Source organism: Henckelia pumila, chromosome 4, assembly GCF_033568475.1.
Source record: "Henckelia pumila isolate YLH828 chromosome 4, ASM3356847v2, whole genome shotgun sequence".
In the NCBI taxonomy this organism is placed as follows: Eukaryota; Viridiplantae; Streptophyta; class Magnoliopsida; order Lamiales; family Gesneriaceae; genus Henckelia; species Henckelia pumila.
In genome coordinates this window covers 25,833,674-25,847,819 of record NC_133123.1, presented here as the reverse complement: position 1 = coordinate 25,847,819, position 14,146 = coordinate 25,833,674, and the positions used below count along the sequence as shown (strand labels likewise).

At 33.0% G+C, this 14,146-nt stretch overlaps 1 protein-coding gene across 1 annotated transcript; it reads right to left on the bottom strand.

Moving 5' to 3' along the window:
* Positions 1–10,134: 10,134 nt before the first annotated feature.
* LOC140860339 (omega-3 fatty acid desaturase, chloroplastic-like) lies at positions 10,135–13,231 on the bottom strand. The gene is made up of 8 exons (XM_073263313.1): positions 12,427–13,231; positions 12,197–12,286; positions 12,028–12,094; positions 11,822–11,914; positions 11,360–11,545; positions 11,019–11,099; positions 10,699–10,836; positions 10,135–10,617 (listed from the first exon to the last, which is right to left on the bottom strand). The coding sequence occupies exons 1-8, from the start codon at positions 12,936–12,938 to the stop codon at positions 10,435–10,437; spliced, it is 1,350 nt and encodes a 449-aa protein (XP_073119414.1). The 5' UTR covers positions 12,939–13,231; the 3' UTR covers positions 10,135–10,434.
* Between the last annotated feature and the right edge of the window lie 915 nt (positions 13,232–14,146).

Genomic DNA, 14,146 nt, shown 5'->3' with positions numbered 1-14,146 from the left:
TTACTATTCATACGTATCTCTCCTTTTGAAACTTGCAACAAAGGGGATTAGGGTTCGGATGTGGCCGAGTATATCCAGATCAATTCGAAAATTTTTGCTGTTATTGAACGTGATGGCTCAGTCTAAAAGGGGTTATTGGCTATCCCTCTTGATATATTAGTATTTTTGTTTGATATTTGAGGAAAAAAGTTGTCGTAGGAATTGGCCTATAAGGTGTTTGTTGAATTGTTTAAGTGAGGTGTGTTAATTGTTTGAGTTGGTGATTGTGAATTGTGGGAGTGTGGTACATTGTGTGCAAAAAAAATAGTGATTATAGAAGTGATTAAATATGCCACCGAAAACAAAAGGCAAGGGTGCAGCTTCTTCTTCGTCGGCTTCGGTGTTGTTTGATAAGAACCATTTTTGGGATGCCCATCCTCGTCGTTGAGCTTTGATCAAGGTGGTCGTATCATATTCGCTCATATACAAACCTCTCTCCTTATGAATATTTTTATGTTATAAAAATTATATTATCATAAACTGATGTAATATATATAATGCATAAAAATATATATAAACCAAATAATAATAATACTTTAAATTTTAATTTTTTATAATACTTTAGATTTAATAAAATTTGATATTTAAAATATTTGTATACTACATTATTATTATTGTTATTATTATTATTATTGGGGCGGGTTCGGGTATGGGGATGCTGTTGCGGAAATTTTTAAAAATCCACGTACCCGAACTCCTACCCCAAAATACTTACCCTAACCCGCCCCGTTTCAGGTTTTCTCCACGGGCACCCGCGGAGAAAATTGTCATCCCTAGATGACAATGGTGTTGATTCTCACCATCTGCAGATCCTTCGCTTATCCACTTCCGGTGGCATTTGTATATGGGTTGAACATCCTTATCTGTTGGAGGTTTACTGGAAGTTATATGAATCTTGTCATATGTATTGGCGCCCACATAACTTCAGCTAGATCTATTTATTTCCCCGTCTTTTTTTTCTCGCCTGTTGTGGGGGCAATAAGCGGTGAGGTTATCCATTTTTTTCTTCAGAATGACACATCAATCTTAGAAAATGAGACTCTACGATCTTTGATGACTTTTCTAGCACGATCCGACATCGGTTTCTGCGTTTAAAGTTTGATGAGCACTTTCTTGATTTTGATTTCTTGAGTTTCTGCTGCTGAGTTAGACGAGAAAGGGTTAAAGTTAAAATATGTCAGTTAGACTTTGTTCTTCTTGATAAAAAAGTGAAAGACTTTTGTCGTTTGTTTTTGTGGAACATAACGAGGATGAGATGAAGTTATTAAGTTCTTTCTTTTTTAGTTATGTCAACCGAAAAATCATATATATTTATTTAAGATGGATTCACAAATTTTTTTTGAAGATTTCTATAATGGGTGTTTGTGAATTGTGATTTTGATCTCCTCTGAATGACTTTTTGATCTCCACAGTCCCGTTTGTTGTTCGAGAAATATTCGGCGTTGGATAATGATTACTATACATACGTATCTCTCCATTCGAAACTTGCAACAAAGGGGATTAGAGTTCGGATGTGGCCGAGTATATCCAGATCAATTAGAAAATTTTTGCTGCTATTGAACATGATGACTCAGTCTAAAAGAGGTAATTGGCTATCTCTCTTGATATATTAGTATTTTTGTTTGATACTTGGGGAAGAAGGTTGTCGTAGGCATTGACCTATAAGGTGTTTGTTGAATTTTCTAAGTGAGGTATGTTAATTGTTTGAGTTGGTGATTGTGAATTGTGGGAGTGTGGTACATTGTGTGCGAGAAGAATAGTGATTATAGAAGTGATTGAATATGCCACCGAAAACAAAAGGCAAAGGTGCAGCTTCTTCTTTGTCGGCTTCGGTGTTGTTTGATAAGAACTGTTTTTGGGATGCCCATCCTTGTCGTCGAGCTTCGATCAAGGTGGTCGCATCATATTCGCTCATATACAAACCTCTCTCCTTATGAATATTTTTATGTTATAAAAATTATGTTATCATAAACTGATGTAATATATATAATGCATAAAAATATATATAAACCAAATAATAATAATACTTTAAATTTTAATTTTTTATAATAATTTAGATTTAATAAAATTTGATAATAAAATATTTGTATACTACATTATTATTATTGTTATTATTATTATTATTGGAGCGGGTTCGGGTATGAGAATGCTGTTGCGGGGATTTTTAAAAATCCACGTACCCGAACTCATACCCAAAATACTTTCCCGAACCCGCCCCGTTTCAGGTTTTCTCCGTGAAAATTTTCATCCCTAGAGGCGAGATTGAAGTTAGTCTATTGTTTGGTGACAGGGAGATCGATCAATGCGGGTCGAGTGTTGCAAGACTCGATTCATGATGTTGTTAAGGGCTCTTCCATCAGTAGCATGCCATATTCATATTTGATTACTGATCTGTGCAAATATGCGGGAGTTGTTTGGGATGCCCAGGAGCAGCTTTTACCTACTAGAGCCTCTATTGTCCTCACTGACATTCTGAAAAGGGACAAGAAGAAGGCAGGGCAATCATCTGAAGCACGGAAGCCACCATCGCAGCCATCACAACCCGTTGCATCTGATACGCTTCAATTACCACCTCTAGCATCATCTCATCAGACACTTCCCAAAGGTTGCAGCTTACACGAGAAATTAGATGATATAGAGTACAGGACGAAGAAACGGTGAAGTTGATACGTGAGCACGACATATATGCATGACTTCCATGCCGCACTCGCTCAGAACTATCCGGCTACTTGTGTACCTTATCATGCTCCTCCCCCATGATCACACACCGATACGGATGAGGAATTGAGGATGTGACTTCCTCTGAAGAAATTGAAGGTGATGATGATGATGACGCAGATCCCGATGCTCGGTGTCTTAGGTACGAGTCATTTGCTCTTTATTGATTTCAATCATTGGGAACAATGGTTGTACCTAGGTTTGGGGGTTGGTTTCATTTTGGTGAAAATGTTTGAGATTTACCAATGATGATGTTTGGTTATTGTTGGAAATGAAACGAAAAATTTGAAGTGGATTGAAAGTAGGGATGGCAACGGGGAGGGTTTGGGGCGGGTTTTTGCCAAACCCGAGACCCGTCCCGCCAAGAAAATAGGACCCGAACCCGAACCCGCCCCGCCTCAAAACCCGGCGGGTCCAACCCGGGTTTGGACCCGAACCCGTTAATATTATATTTTTTAAAAAAAAACTTAAATAAACTATTATTTATAATATAAAATATATTTACATGCATTTATATATATATTTTTATTTATTTTATATGAAATGTATTACCTTATATATATTTTAAATATATATATATATACTATGTACTACATAATTATATATATATATACAGTATATAATTATTATTATATATATATATACAGTATATTATTATTTTATATAGTATATTATTATTATATCATATATATTAAATATGTATAATATATTTTATATAAATATATATATATATATATACGGGGCGGGTTCACCCAAACCCGTTGACTGGACCCGCCCCGCCCCGCCCCAAAATCCGTTTGACCGGGTTTGAACCCGCCCCGTTCGTGGCGGGTTTAACCCGGCCCATTGTCATCCCTAATTGAAAGGATTGTTTGGACAACTTTATTGGTGAATTTTCTTGCATTTTTGAGTGTTTGTGTTTGTTTGTTTTTGTTGAGTTTCTTTGGTTTTGGTTTATGTTTTTGAATTTGGGAGAAAAAGACAAAAAAATGACCTATGATGATGTTGAATGAAAAAAAGAAAGTAATGGAATATGAAATCTAGTGTTGGCGATATTGTATCTGGAGTTCTCACACAATTGCACTATGATTTGACAGATTTTCCTAGTGATTAGAGAAGCTTTGTGACATTGTGAGTGGAGTGGTTGAGTCAATTCTTAACTTTGGTGACTTATACTTGAAACCGAGGTAGATTTTTATAAGCATGAAAGTGATTTAGGCGAATTTTGTTGAACTCATTGAGCCTTTTTAGCCTTATTCGTTTGTTAGCTTGATATGAAAATCCAAAACAAAAAAATGAGTAGCTAAAAAGTGAAATTAAAAGAAAAATAAATGGTGGAGATAGTAAAGTGAGGCTTAGACCTTGAAAAATAAAAATGGATTGAAATTCAAATCGAATTTCAAGGCAAAAATATGGTGGAGAATGTATGGAGTAGAGGAAAAAAAGATGAAAAATCTAGCTTGAAATTTTTTTAGCTACTCATGTTTTTTCATATGAAATTGTGTTTATTCCCTTTGCCTATATCTTTAAAAGTGTTTACCATGACATATACTTTGAGAAATACCTCCACTTGATATGAAAAGGCTGTGATATACCTTGAAAAGTTATTTTGATCTTTGTAAGTAGAAGTTGAACTTGGTAGAGAGTGTTTTGAAACTATAGAGCGGAGTTGATGATTCTATAAAACGAACTTGTTACATGAGTGTATCAAAAGCTAAGTGGATAGACAAGATTGGCAAATCACACACACACGAGAACTCTTGAGAAAATTAGTCATACTTGGATTAAATGGATTAAACATCGAGGCCAGTTGGATTATTTTCTTGTTTGTGATGTGTTGTTGATTTGAGTTTCATTGTTTGGTTATACTCGGGACTAGCAAACATTTAAGTTTAGGAGAATTTGATAAGTACATTTTATGTACTTAATTGTTTTATAATTTTAATTGATCTTTGTTTAGTTTTGAGCATAATTATGTGTTTTTGGTGTTGTTTGTGTATATGAAGAAAAATACAATAATTGGTGAAAATTTGGGAAATTAAAAGCAAAATGGAAGAAATCTGGAAAAGAACAACTAAAGCGCTTCTATACATAATCATGCGCTCAGTGTTCTAAAAAGGTCGCTTAAGCGACGCTTAATCTCGCTTAAATTTTAATACGCTTAAGTTCGATTAAGCGACCGCTTTTTAGAACGGAAGATTTCATTTATTTTTTAAAATGAAAACATTTTTATAAATATGTATATTTATAGTTTAGAACTTAAATTATCTATTAAATCATATATTTATGGTTAATCTAACATTTTATTTAATGCTTGTCTTAAAATAATTAAAATTATAGTAAAAATTGAACGCTTTTTTATGCTTAAGCTCGTTTTAAGCTCGCTTAAGCTTGAAAAGCTTGAAACTTGACCTCCATGCTTCGACGCGCTTCGCGCTTTTTATAACCTTGCATGCGCTTCAGCGTGAAAAATGCGAATGGTTCTTGCGCTTCTGCGCGTCTGTGTAACTTTGGAAAAACAACAGAGTTTTGAAAATCTGAAAGTTTGGATTTTTGGGCTTGATCGATAGGCTTTCATCTACATATAAAAAATTTTTAAGATCACATTATGGAAGAGAGCAGCCGCATACTTTCACATAGAAAATTCAGAGCAAATCGTGAGATTGAGAGAAGAGACAAAGGAAGGAAATCTGCACCACATTGAAGAACAAAGACGAAGATCGTGCAACCGGACACGGAAGAGCGACTTTGGATTTGTTATTCTTATTTGAACTTTTTATTATTGAATTTATTTCTAGATTTCTGAACATGAATTATTGTTATCTATTTTATTATGAACTAAATTTTACTAGTCTAGATGATGATGTAACCTGGCGTAGACAACTTCTATGACTTTTGATTTTATTGGATTGAATCCTCCTAAATAAGTTGTTTTTTCTAGATTTTATTATTTTTCAATTACTTGATCACTAATTAAATTGTCATATTTATTTGAAATCGATTCTCGGGAGAAAAGATTTTGAATAAGACATTAGAAAATACACTGTTATTATTTATATAGCTCGGGAGAGTCTATAACTTTAACGGAGCTTTTGAAAGGACGTTATTTTTCAAATATCATTAAACCTAGATTTTTAAGTGTTCTTAGCTATTAGTTGAATAGAATTCATGAAAATAATTTAATTAGAATTAGTTGTTGTCGGAACTAGGTGAAATCAAATCCTCTAGACCATTATTCTCTCATTGATATTTCTCTGAATTTGAGTGATTGGTTTGCTAAAGTTTCTTAATTATTTAAGTTTTCATTAAAAAAACACTTTTATTTAAATTTTCTAAATAAATTTTAGTCTATTTTAATTAAAAGCACTAAATAATTTTCACTACTACTTCTCGTGGGAACGATATTCTACTTATTCAATATTCAAAATTTATTAAGAGAACATGACTTTCTTTGAATCAGAAACAATTCAAAAATAAATGGGATGCTATGAGAAAATATTTCGCATTGTGGGCACAACTTATCGAAAATAATGAGACAGGCCTTGGTTGGAATCATAACAAGATGACCGTGCAAGCTGATAATAGTTGGTGGGAGGAGAAGATTAAGGTACAGAATTTCTATAATACATTTAAAATTATATATCAAATTAATTTTATTCATGTGTTACATTGAAATTTACAAGAAATCCCGAGTATGCAAAGTTAAGGTTGAGGGAAACCAATAATTTAGATTTATTGGAAAAGATATTTAAAGGTTCTATTTCAACTGGATATGCTGCAATAGTACCATCAGAGGATGAACCAGTTCATAATAATTTGAATGATGATATAAATGATTGGGATGCTGAGTTTGACGAAGAGTTTCAAAGTGATGTTTATTTTAATGTTGAAAACCAAGAAATTATGGATAACTCGAGAATGGGAGCTGACAACTCTAAGCAGCAAAGGCAGAGAACCAGAGTGGGGAAAAAAAGGATCTTATTGACACTAGGTTAGCTAATCAACTTGATCGTGTGCTCCAATAATTTGAGACTCAAAAGTCTATACTTGAAACACCAAAAGATGATCCATGTAGCATTCAAAATTGCCTGGAGGTTCTTCGTAATTTTTTTTGGTGGTTGGTAGTGATCAATTCTTTATAGTTACTAGAGTTATGGGTAAAAAGTAAAAAAGACAAAAATTTATCGGATTGAAGGACCCAGAACTGCAGCTTGGTTGGGAAACAACTTTCACTAAAGATGATTTGAAGCGTTATTGACATGATTTTTGCTTTTAGGAAAATTACTTGAATTTTGCTCTTGTTTTTCTATACCTTTTTGTTGATGAGTTAAATTTATTCCACAGTATGTTTTAATTTTTCATGGAAGAATCTAATACAATCAATTTGTTTTGTGTTCTATATTTATCTTTATTCTTACATTTTCAAAGGATGTCTGAGAGTTCAAGTTTAACTGTATCAGATGACTCTGATGAATAAAGTGATTCTAAACTTTCCGCTGATTCCATTAGAAATACATATGTCTCTAATAAAAGAATAGTTTTATTATCAGTGTGTGGTGTAGCGAATTATGTTTTGAAATATATTGTGAAAGATACTGTCGAAGTTTTGATACTAATATATATCTCATATGGTTTTTGTTAATTATTGTTATATTAATATTTCGACCTTTAATCCTATTTTTTGCAGTTAAATATTATTTAGTTGATGTCGGTTATCCTACTTTCAAAGGTTTTATGTGATCGTATAAAAATATTAGATATCATTTACCTCAATTTCGATTGGCTCCAAAGTTCAGATCAAAAAATGAAGTATTTAATTATCATAATTCCAGTTTAAGGACAGTTATTGAAAGAACATTTGAAGTATGCAAGACACGATGGAAGGTATTACAAAATGAGTTAAAAAGCACTTTAATGATATGCATCCAAACACATTTATTTATTAAAAAAGTGTTTTTTAATCTATTTATCCAAACATAAAATTAACACAATTTTTACTTAAAAAAAACATTTTTAAAAGCTAACTTAAAAAATCACTTTTTTAAAAGTAAAAAAAAAAATCTTTGGAAAGCAAACACACTCTAAACCATTCATTTGGAATCACTGGAAGAAGAGAAATTTTCTTTCTTATAAGATAATCTTTTAGTTATCAAACCAGCGTTTTCGAAATCAACAATGAAATAAGTTGCTGTATTATCCTAAAATTAAGGGTTGCTGCCTTTGACGAAGCACAAAGAGGCAAAGAGCGCGCGGCCAACACGAACCAGAAACAGTGTGGCGAATTCGATTCAACGAGGAGTTCGATCCAAGGTGGGGTTCAAAGAAGTTTGCTGCTGCACCTCAACATTGCTAAAAAGGGAGTTTCCCGTGATCATCATGATGCAATGAAGAGAATAAAATAGATTGGGCTTTGAAGAACATTATAATAATCCACAAATGTAAGCCCAGCTCAACCTTCTGTGAGCCACCTTCATTTGAGTCCAATTAATTAGCCCACAACTTCCTGCAACGACCGGCCCATTAAAAGAATCCTCCTTGAGCTCGGGCTAGGACTGGTCCACCAATTAGGGGACCGGGGACTTGACCAAAGGCCTAGAGGAATGATAACCCATGACCAGCTACACCTGCCACAAACTAGCCCAACAATCAATAAAAAAAACACCAAAAGATCCGGAGGTATTTAGGGTTTTTTTGGACAAGTACTTATAAAATATTTTTATTAAAAAAAAATTTAAAAAAAATATAAAATATTTTTAAAATTGTTTTAAGAATAAATATGTGTTTGGACAAATATTCTATAAAAAAACATTTTAACATTTCAATAGTAATGTGTTTGAAATTTGAATTTAATCATTGTCTTCCATTCTAAAAACATCTAAAAACACCTCTCATTTGTTTTTTAAAAATTATACTTGGAAACACTTGTTAAAAAATTATTTTTCAAAAACATTTTACAAAAATCTTATCTAAACACATACTTTAAGTTTTTTTCCACTTATAAAACTAAAAACGTTTTTAAAGTAAATGTCCAAACGGACCATGATCTCTTAAAAAAAATCAACATTTTTCTTGGATCATCGCCACCCACCCTCAACAAAAATCCTGAATTTATGTTATTTGAACCATATCAATCATTAAAAACAGTTCGATTTTATTCTTTTAGATCATATAAACGTCCAGCTCAAGCTTGAATCTTAACATCTTAGTTTGTTATCACCAAAATTTAAATCCAAAATTTTATCTTATTTCGAAAAATGACCTCCTTCCATAAGTGTTTTGAAAGTTAACATCCATTACACTAAAAACGCAAGGTGTCACACGGGATATTTTGTTATCTAACTCTGGTTATCCATACTTTAAAAAAAAAAGATCATTTGCAGTGTATTTCTAAAGGGGAAGGTTATTTATTTTTAAAATGGTTGACCAAGTCCATTTTCACAAATATCTCATCTTGTTATTAGCTGAATGTAAGTAAATATCAATATTGGATCCGGAATCCTTCAACTCTTGTTAGAAGTTGTATGAAATTTTTGAAAGTTTGCGGTTTATTCTCTTCCCATCATTTACTGAAAAATTAGCTATTTGATATTTGAATTCTATTGCCAAGTAGAATTGTTAGAAAACAAATAAATTTGTTATTATATGTATGAAAAGAGTTTCAAAATTCACTTTTGGCACCTTATTTATGGTAACACTTGATTTATAATAATTTATAATAATTTTTTATCTTTATTGTCCTTCAATTTTTATATGATGATAAAACTCATAATATAAAAAATTATTCTTAGTATAATAAATTAAAAATAACAAATATTATCATATTTAAATGATTATTCTAATTAATTATTCCCTTAAAAATTCATTTATAAAGTTCTTAATTTTAATATAATCTTTAGATAGATTATTTATATAAAAAAATATTTAATACCAACAAAATTAATTTATATGCATATCTCGTGTGCTAAGATATACTATTATACATATGTTAAGGTGAATGGATCCACAATTGGATTGATTGATGGACGTGTATATATATATATATATAAAAGTTTTACTACGTTGTACACCTATCATGCGCACCAACGATGTGGCACTATTTTTTTATTTTTTTTTGAGCCAGATGTGGCACTACTCTATTGGATGTGATAAAAATGTGATAAATTGTAGGTCCAATAGAATAGTGTCACATCATTGGTGGACATGATAGGAAGGCAGCATAGTAAAACTATATATATATATATATATATATATATATATATATGGTATATTATAAAAATTATGTAAACATCTTATATATATATAGGTATATTATAAAAATTATGTAAACATCTTCCTATCTTATTCAATTTATTAATTGAGTGTATAACAAAAATTGAGTTTCTCATACAGAATAAATCGACTATATGATCAAAAAAAATTTCTCGCCCTTAACATCAAGATTTAATACAATGCCTTCATATTCTTGAACCAATACGAACCAAATGTACGTGATCTTGTATACCTACATGCTACATCATTATGCAAGGGTAGAAAAAGGAATCCTCACTCAGAATCCAAGATTCTCGAGTGAATTTGTGGTGGTCTGAATCTATGAGTGGGTGGAATTAGTTGAAAGATCACAAAGAATCAATAGCTCAGTGGTGGCTTCCTAAATTGTGACGATATTATAGAATAGACTCACGATGTTTGAGGCCTGTTGAGTTGAGGATCGGTCTGGTAATACACTATATCACCGGTGTCACTTACGTAGTGGTCTTTTTTCATGCTATTTAAGAGGATTCCCAGCAAGTGAAGTGGAAGAGGGCCGGATTTTTTAGGCTCTCTGTAATAGTTTCCGAATACCGGCTTAGCTGCTTCTGTCTGCATCACAAGATTTTGGCAACCACGAAGTTTAGATTGAATGATAATCACATGAAACTGATGGGAGAAGCCAACACTTACTGCTTCTATCAAATGATAGTGCGGGATTTGAGGGAAGAGGTGATGTATAACATGAGTCCCTATGTCATGGTGGATGTTGTTTATCCATCCATAATCACGATCAAGAGTCGTGAGACCCCCTCGCAGATAACTCCATTCCTGTATCACCAAAATATTATAAATTGCCAGAAGAAAGGGAGCTAGTTTCGAAAATTTCTTGTGCTTGATTGTTTATAATTTCTCAGTTAACTGGTTTAGATGAAAAAAACATTGATTGTTTCAGGGAAAATTTCTGCATCCTGGAACAGTATCAGTAAAAAAAAATGTCAAAGATATGTAACCTTTCCGCGGTACCAAGGAAGCGCATCCTCGTGGCCATGGTGATGCAAGTAGGTAACCAAGTCAAGCCACATAACAAAGCCCTGCATACGCCAATTCAAATTTCATGTTTCACAAAGATGTTTCAAACGAACATATCGAGCAATGATCAAGCCAACATCTAATCAAATCTATTCAACTCATAGAGGCAACAGAGTAAACTTTTAAATCATGGGAAGAAAGTTTCATTTCCCAGCACATAAAAAATCGTTGCTTCGAGTTGAGATAACAATTGCCCTGCTTGCCTGAATGCTTGTGTTTTTAATAACATTAGTTACATAATAAATGGATCGATGCGACTAACCAGGTATGGTACACCATAGAGTTTGAGCAACTGCAAAGGACCCATTACAATCGATAATCCTACAAGCAATGCAGCCATTGCAGTCCAACAAATTGTCGAGGTTGTTACGTCTTCTTTCTCATTCTTAACGAACAAATCACTGTTAGGGTCAAAATGAGAGCCTTTTTTCCCAGGACTCCTGCTCCACTATCATAAAACAAACCAAGCAAAACTAATCAGGTAACTCGGGTTAGAGTAAGATTGAAACTATTCATGCTAAAGAAATCAGTCCAAATCTTCTGCTTTATTCGATACTATGGCATCCACTAACATAAATCATTTACATGTACATGCTATGATCCTAAAGAGACGATGAAGATATTCTTCGAAATTGAACTTGATTATATACATACATATATATCGGGCATGTAGAATGTAGTATCAAAAGCAGTCGAAGATTTGCCGAAAAAACAAGCAGCTTACCAAATAAATGGGATATGCTAGCAAGGGGAAAGGCAATGTGAACCTCAATATCCTGGTAACAATATCCAAACCCCTGTATGTCTTCTCAGGCAACTGGAAATAAAAGAAATCAAGAAACCAACAGTTTTAATCCATAGTTTTTCGACACCAAAACAATACATCAATGTTTGTTAAATAATAGAGAAGGAAAACTTAGTAATATTTACAGGGTGCCAAGATTCATCATTCTCCACATGTCCATGGTTCTGATGATGAGTCCTGTGACTAATTCTCCTGCAGGACACACTCATTTCAACTTGCTTTTCGACATGATTTCTTATGAGCAAAGCAATAGGAATTCCTAAAATTTTAAAAATATGAGACATGGTAGCATACCATCCATGGTAGGGAACCAAGATCGAAGAATGAAGAAGATGACCGACGACACTATTCAACTTGGGATTATTCGAAAAACTTCCATGGCCACTGCATAATTTAGAACCAGAGAAACAAAACCCTTTTCAGATAGCACAAGACTAAACAAAATCCAACAAAAAATAACTAATCAAACAAGAGACACACTTTCTTGAAACTCAATGTAAGAAAAGCTAGAAAAAGAAATTTACCAGTCATGTCCAAGAACAAAGAGAGCCCAAAACATGGTCCCCTGAGCAAGCCAATACAGAGGCCAAACCACCCAATTGTTAAAATAAGCCGCCACAGCAGCCAATCCAAAAACCACAGCTACATCTCTCACAACATAGCTCATGGATTTCAATGGATCCTTAACCCAACAATGCTTCGGAATTGCATTCTTAATATCAGATAACTTAAATGGAGGTGGAGAAGCAGGGTCAAAAAACTCCTCACCGCCGTTCAATATTCCATCCCTTCCCTCAATCTCTTCTTCAACTTCCAGAACTCTAAATGGGGCACTCACTTTCAAACCCCAACCCCTCTCTTTACCAATCCCACTAAACAAACAAGATGGGGAGGAACCATTTCCACTATCTGCCCGTAAAAATCTCAGCTTGGAGAGACTGGGATTCAAGGGAGGCTGGTCACGGCCAGTTCTTGGTTTAGGATAAATTCTTGGAAGCGGCCTCAAACCACATTCTGATAAAACCCAGCCAGCCATTTGAGAAATGTCCCTCCCCAGCTCAGAACCTACCCAAGATCTCGGCTTTTTAAAGAATTTCTCACGCAAGTGGGAATAGGCAAGTGGGTTGCTGAATGGGCTTGAGGAATCTTTATGTGGGTGTGATTAAAGTTAGCTGGAAAATATGAAGATAACACGAGGGACTCTCTCCTCTAGTTTAGCTCCAAGAAATCTCCCTCGTGGAACTTCAAATCATGTTTTGTTCTTGCAGAAAATATGGTCCATTTATACACACAAGCAGACCCTTTTTCACCCCCACTTTCCAAACCCATTACTGATGTCTACGCGGAACAAGAAAACCAAAAAACTAAACGTGACAAAGGTTTTTATCCTGATGCAGATGCAGAGATGCTTACTGTTACCTAATTATGCCCCCACATCTTTAGAATATTTTTTTTAAGTTATTATTAATAGAAAATTTATTATTTTATTTTTCGAAACTAAGAACAATTATTTAATAGGATAATTTTTATTACTTTTAAAGTCTAAGATATTTTTGTTATAATATGACTTTTAATGTGGATGATTATCAAAATAAATTTTTATTAAAGTAGAGATTTCAATTTTAGAACCGAATACAGAAGCTCACCTTTTGGCGACTAATTTCGAGTGGATTAATTGTATCGTGTCGTCTTGGTTTTCGAATATTGCTTCTCTCGATTATTTGAATATGTACTAACGAAATTTGATTCCCAAAAAAATTAATTTAGAGATTACAAACATTATTTAAATCAAACTATAAAACAAAATCGAAAATACATGTTTGGTACAAATTTTGGATATAACATTAAAACAAAACAAACAAACAGATCAAATCAAACCAAGCCGATCCAAATCAATTACATGAATATAAAAAAAATTATATAACAAGATATAAAAATAATCTCACTGAATTTAGCTTGTATTATATTATTAGAGAGTTTTAAAAATAGTACCATAACGTTGAGAATCTATTCATTAAATTTTAGGTTTTAGCTCAAATAAACATAATCACAACCGTAATACTTTGTTTTTTTTTTTTTTATAAATCGTAAAATTCTATAAATTATATAAGTATTGTAATTTATGGTACTTCACTCATAATAATTCTAGTTCACGATCAAATAAATATTCACTCAAATTTTATCATGTGTCAATTACTATTTTTTCAAAATAAAAATATCTCACACGTTGATTAAATAGGAAAT

Bases quoted from the DNA above. Each gene is read 5' to 3' on its own strand.
- LOC140860339 (XM_073263313.1), bottom strand. From the start codon at position 12,938: ATGGCTGGCTGGGTTTTATCAGAATGTGGTTTGAGGCCGCTTCCAAGA. The intron at 11,915-12,027 runs GTAAATATTACT...TTTTATTTCCAG, and splicing joins ATGATGAATCTTGGCACCCT to TTGCCTGAGAAGACATACAG. The intron at 11,100-11,359 runs GTTAGTCGCATC...TGGCGTATGCAG, and splicing joins TCTATGGTGTACCATACCTG to GGCTTTGTTATGTGGCTTGA.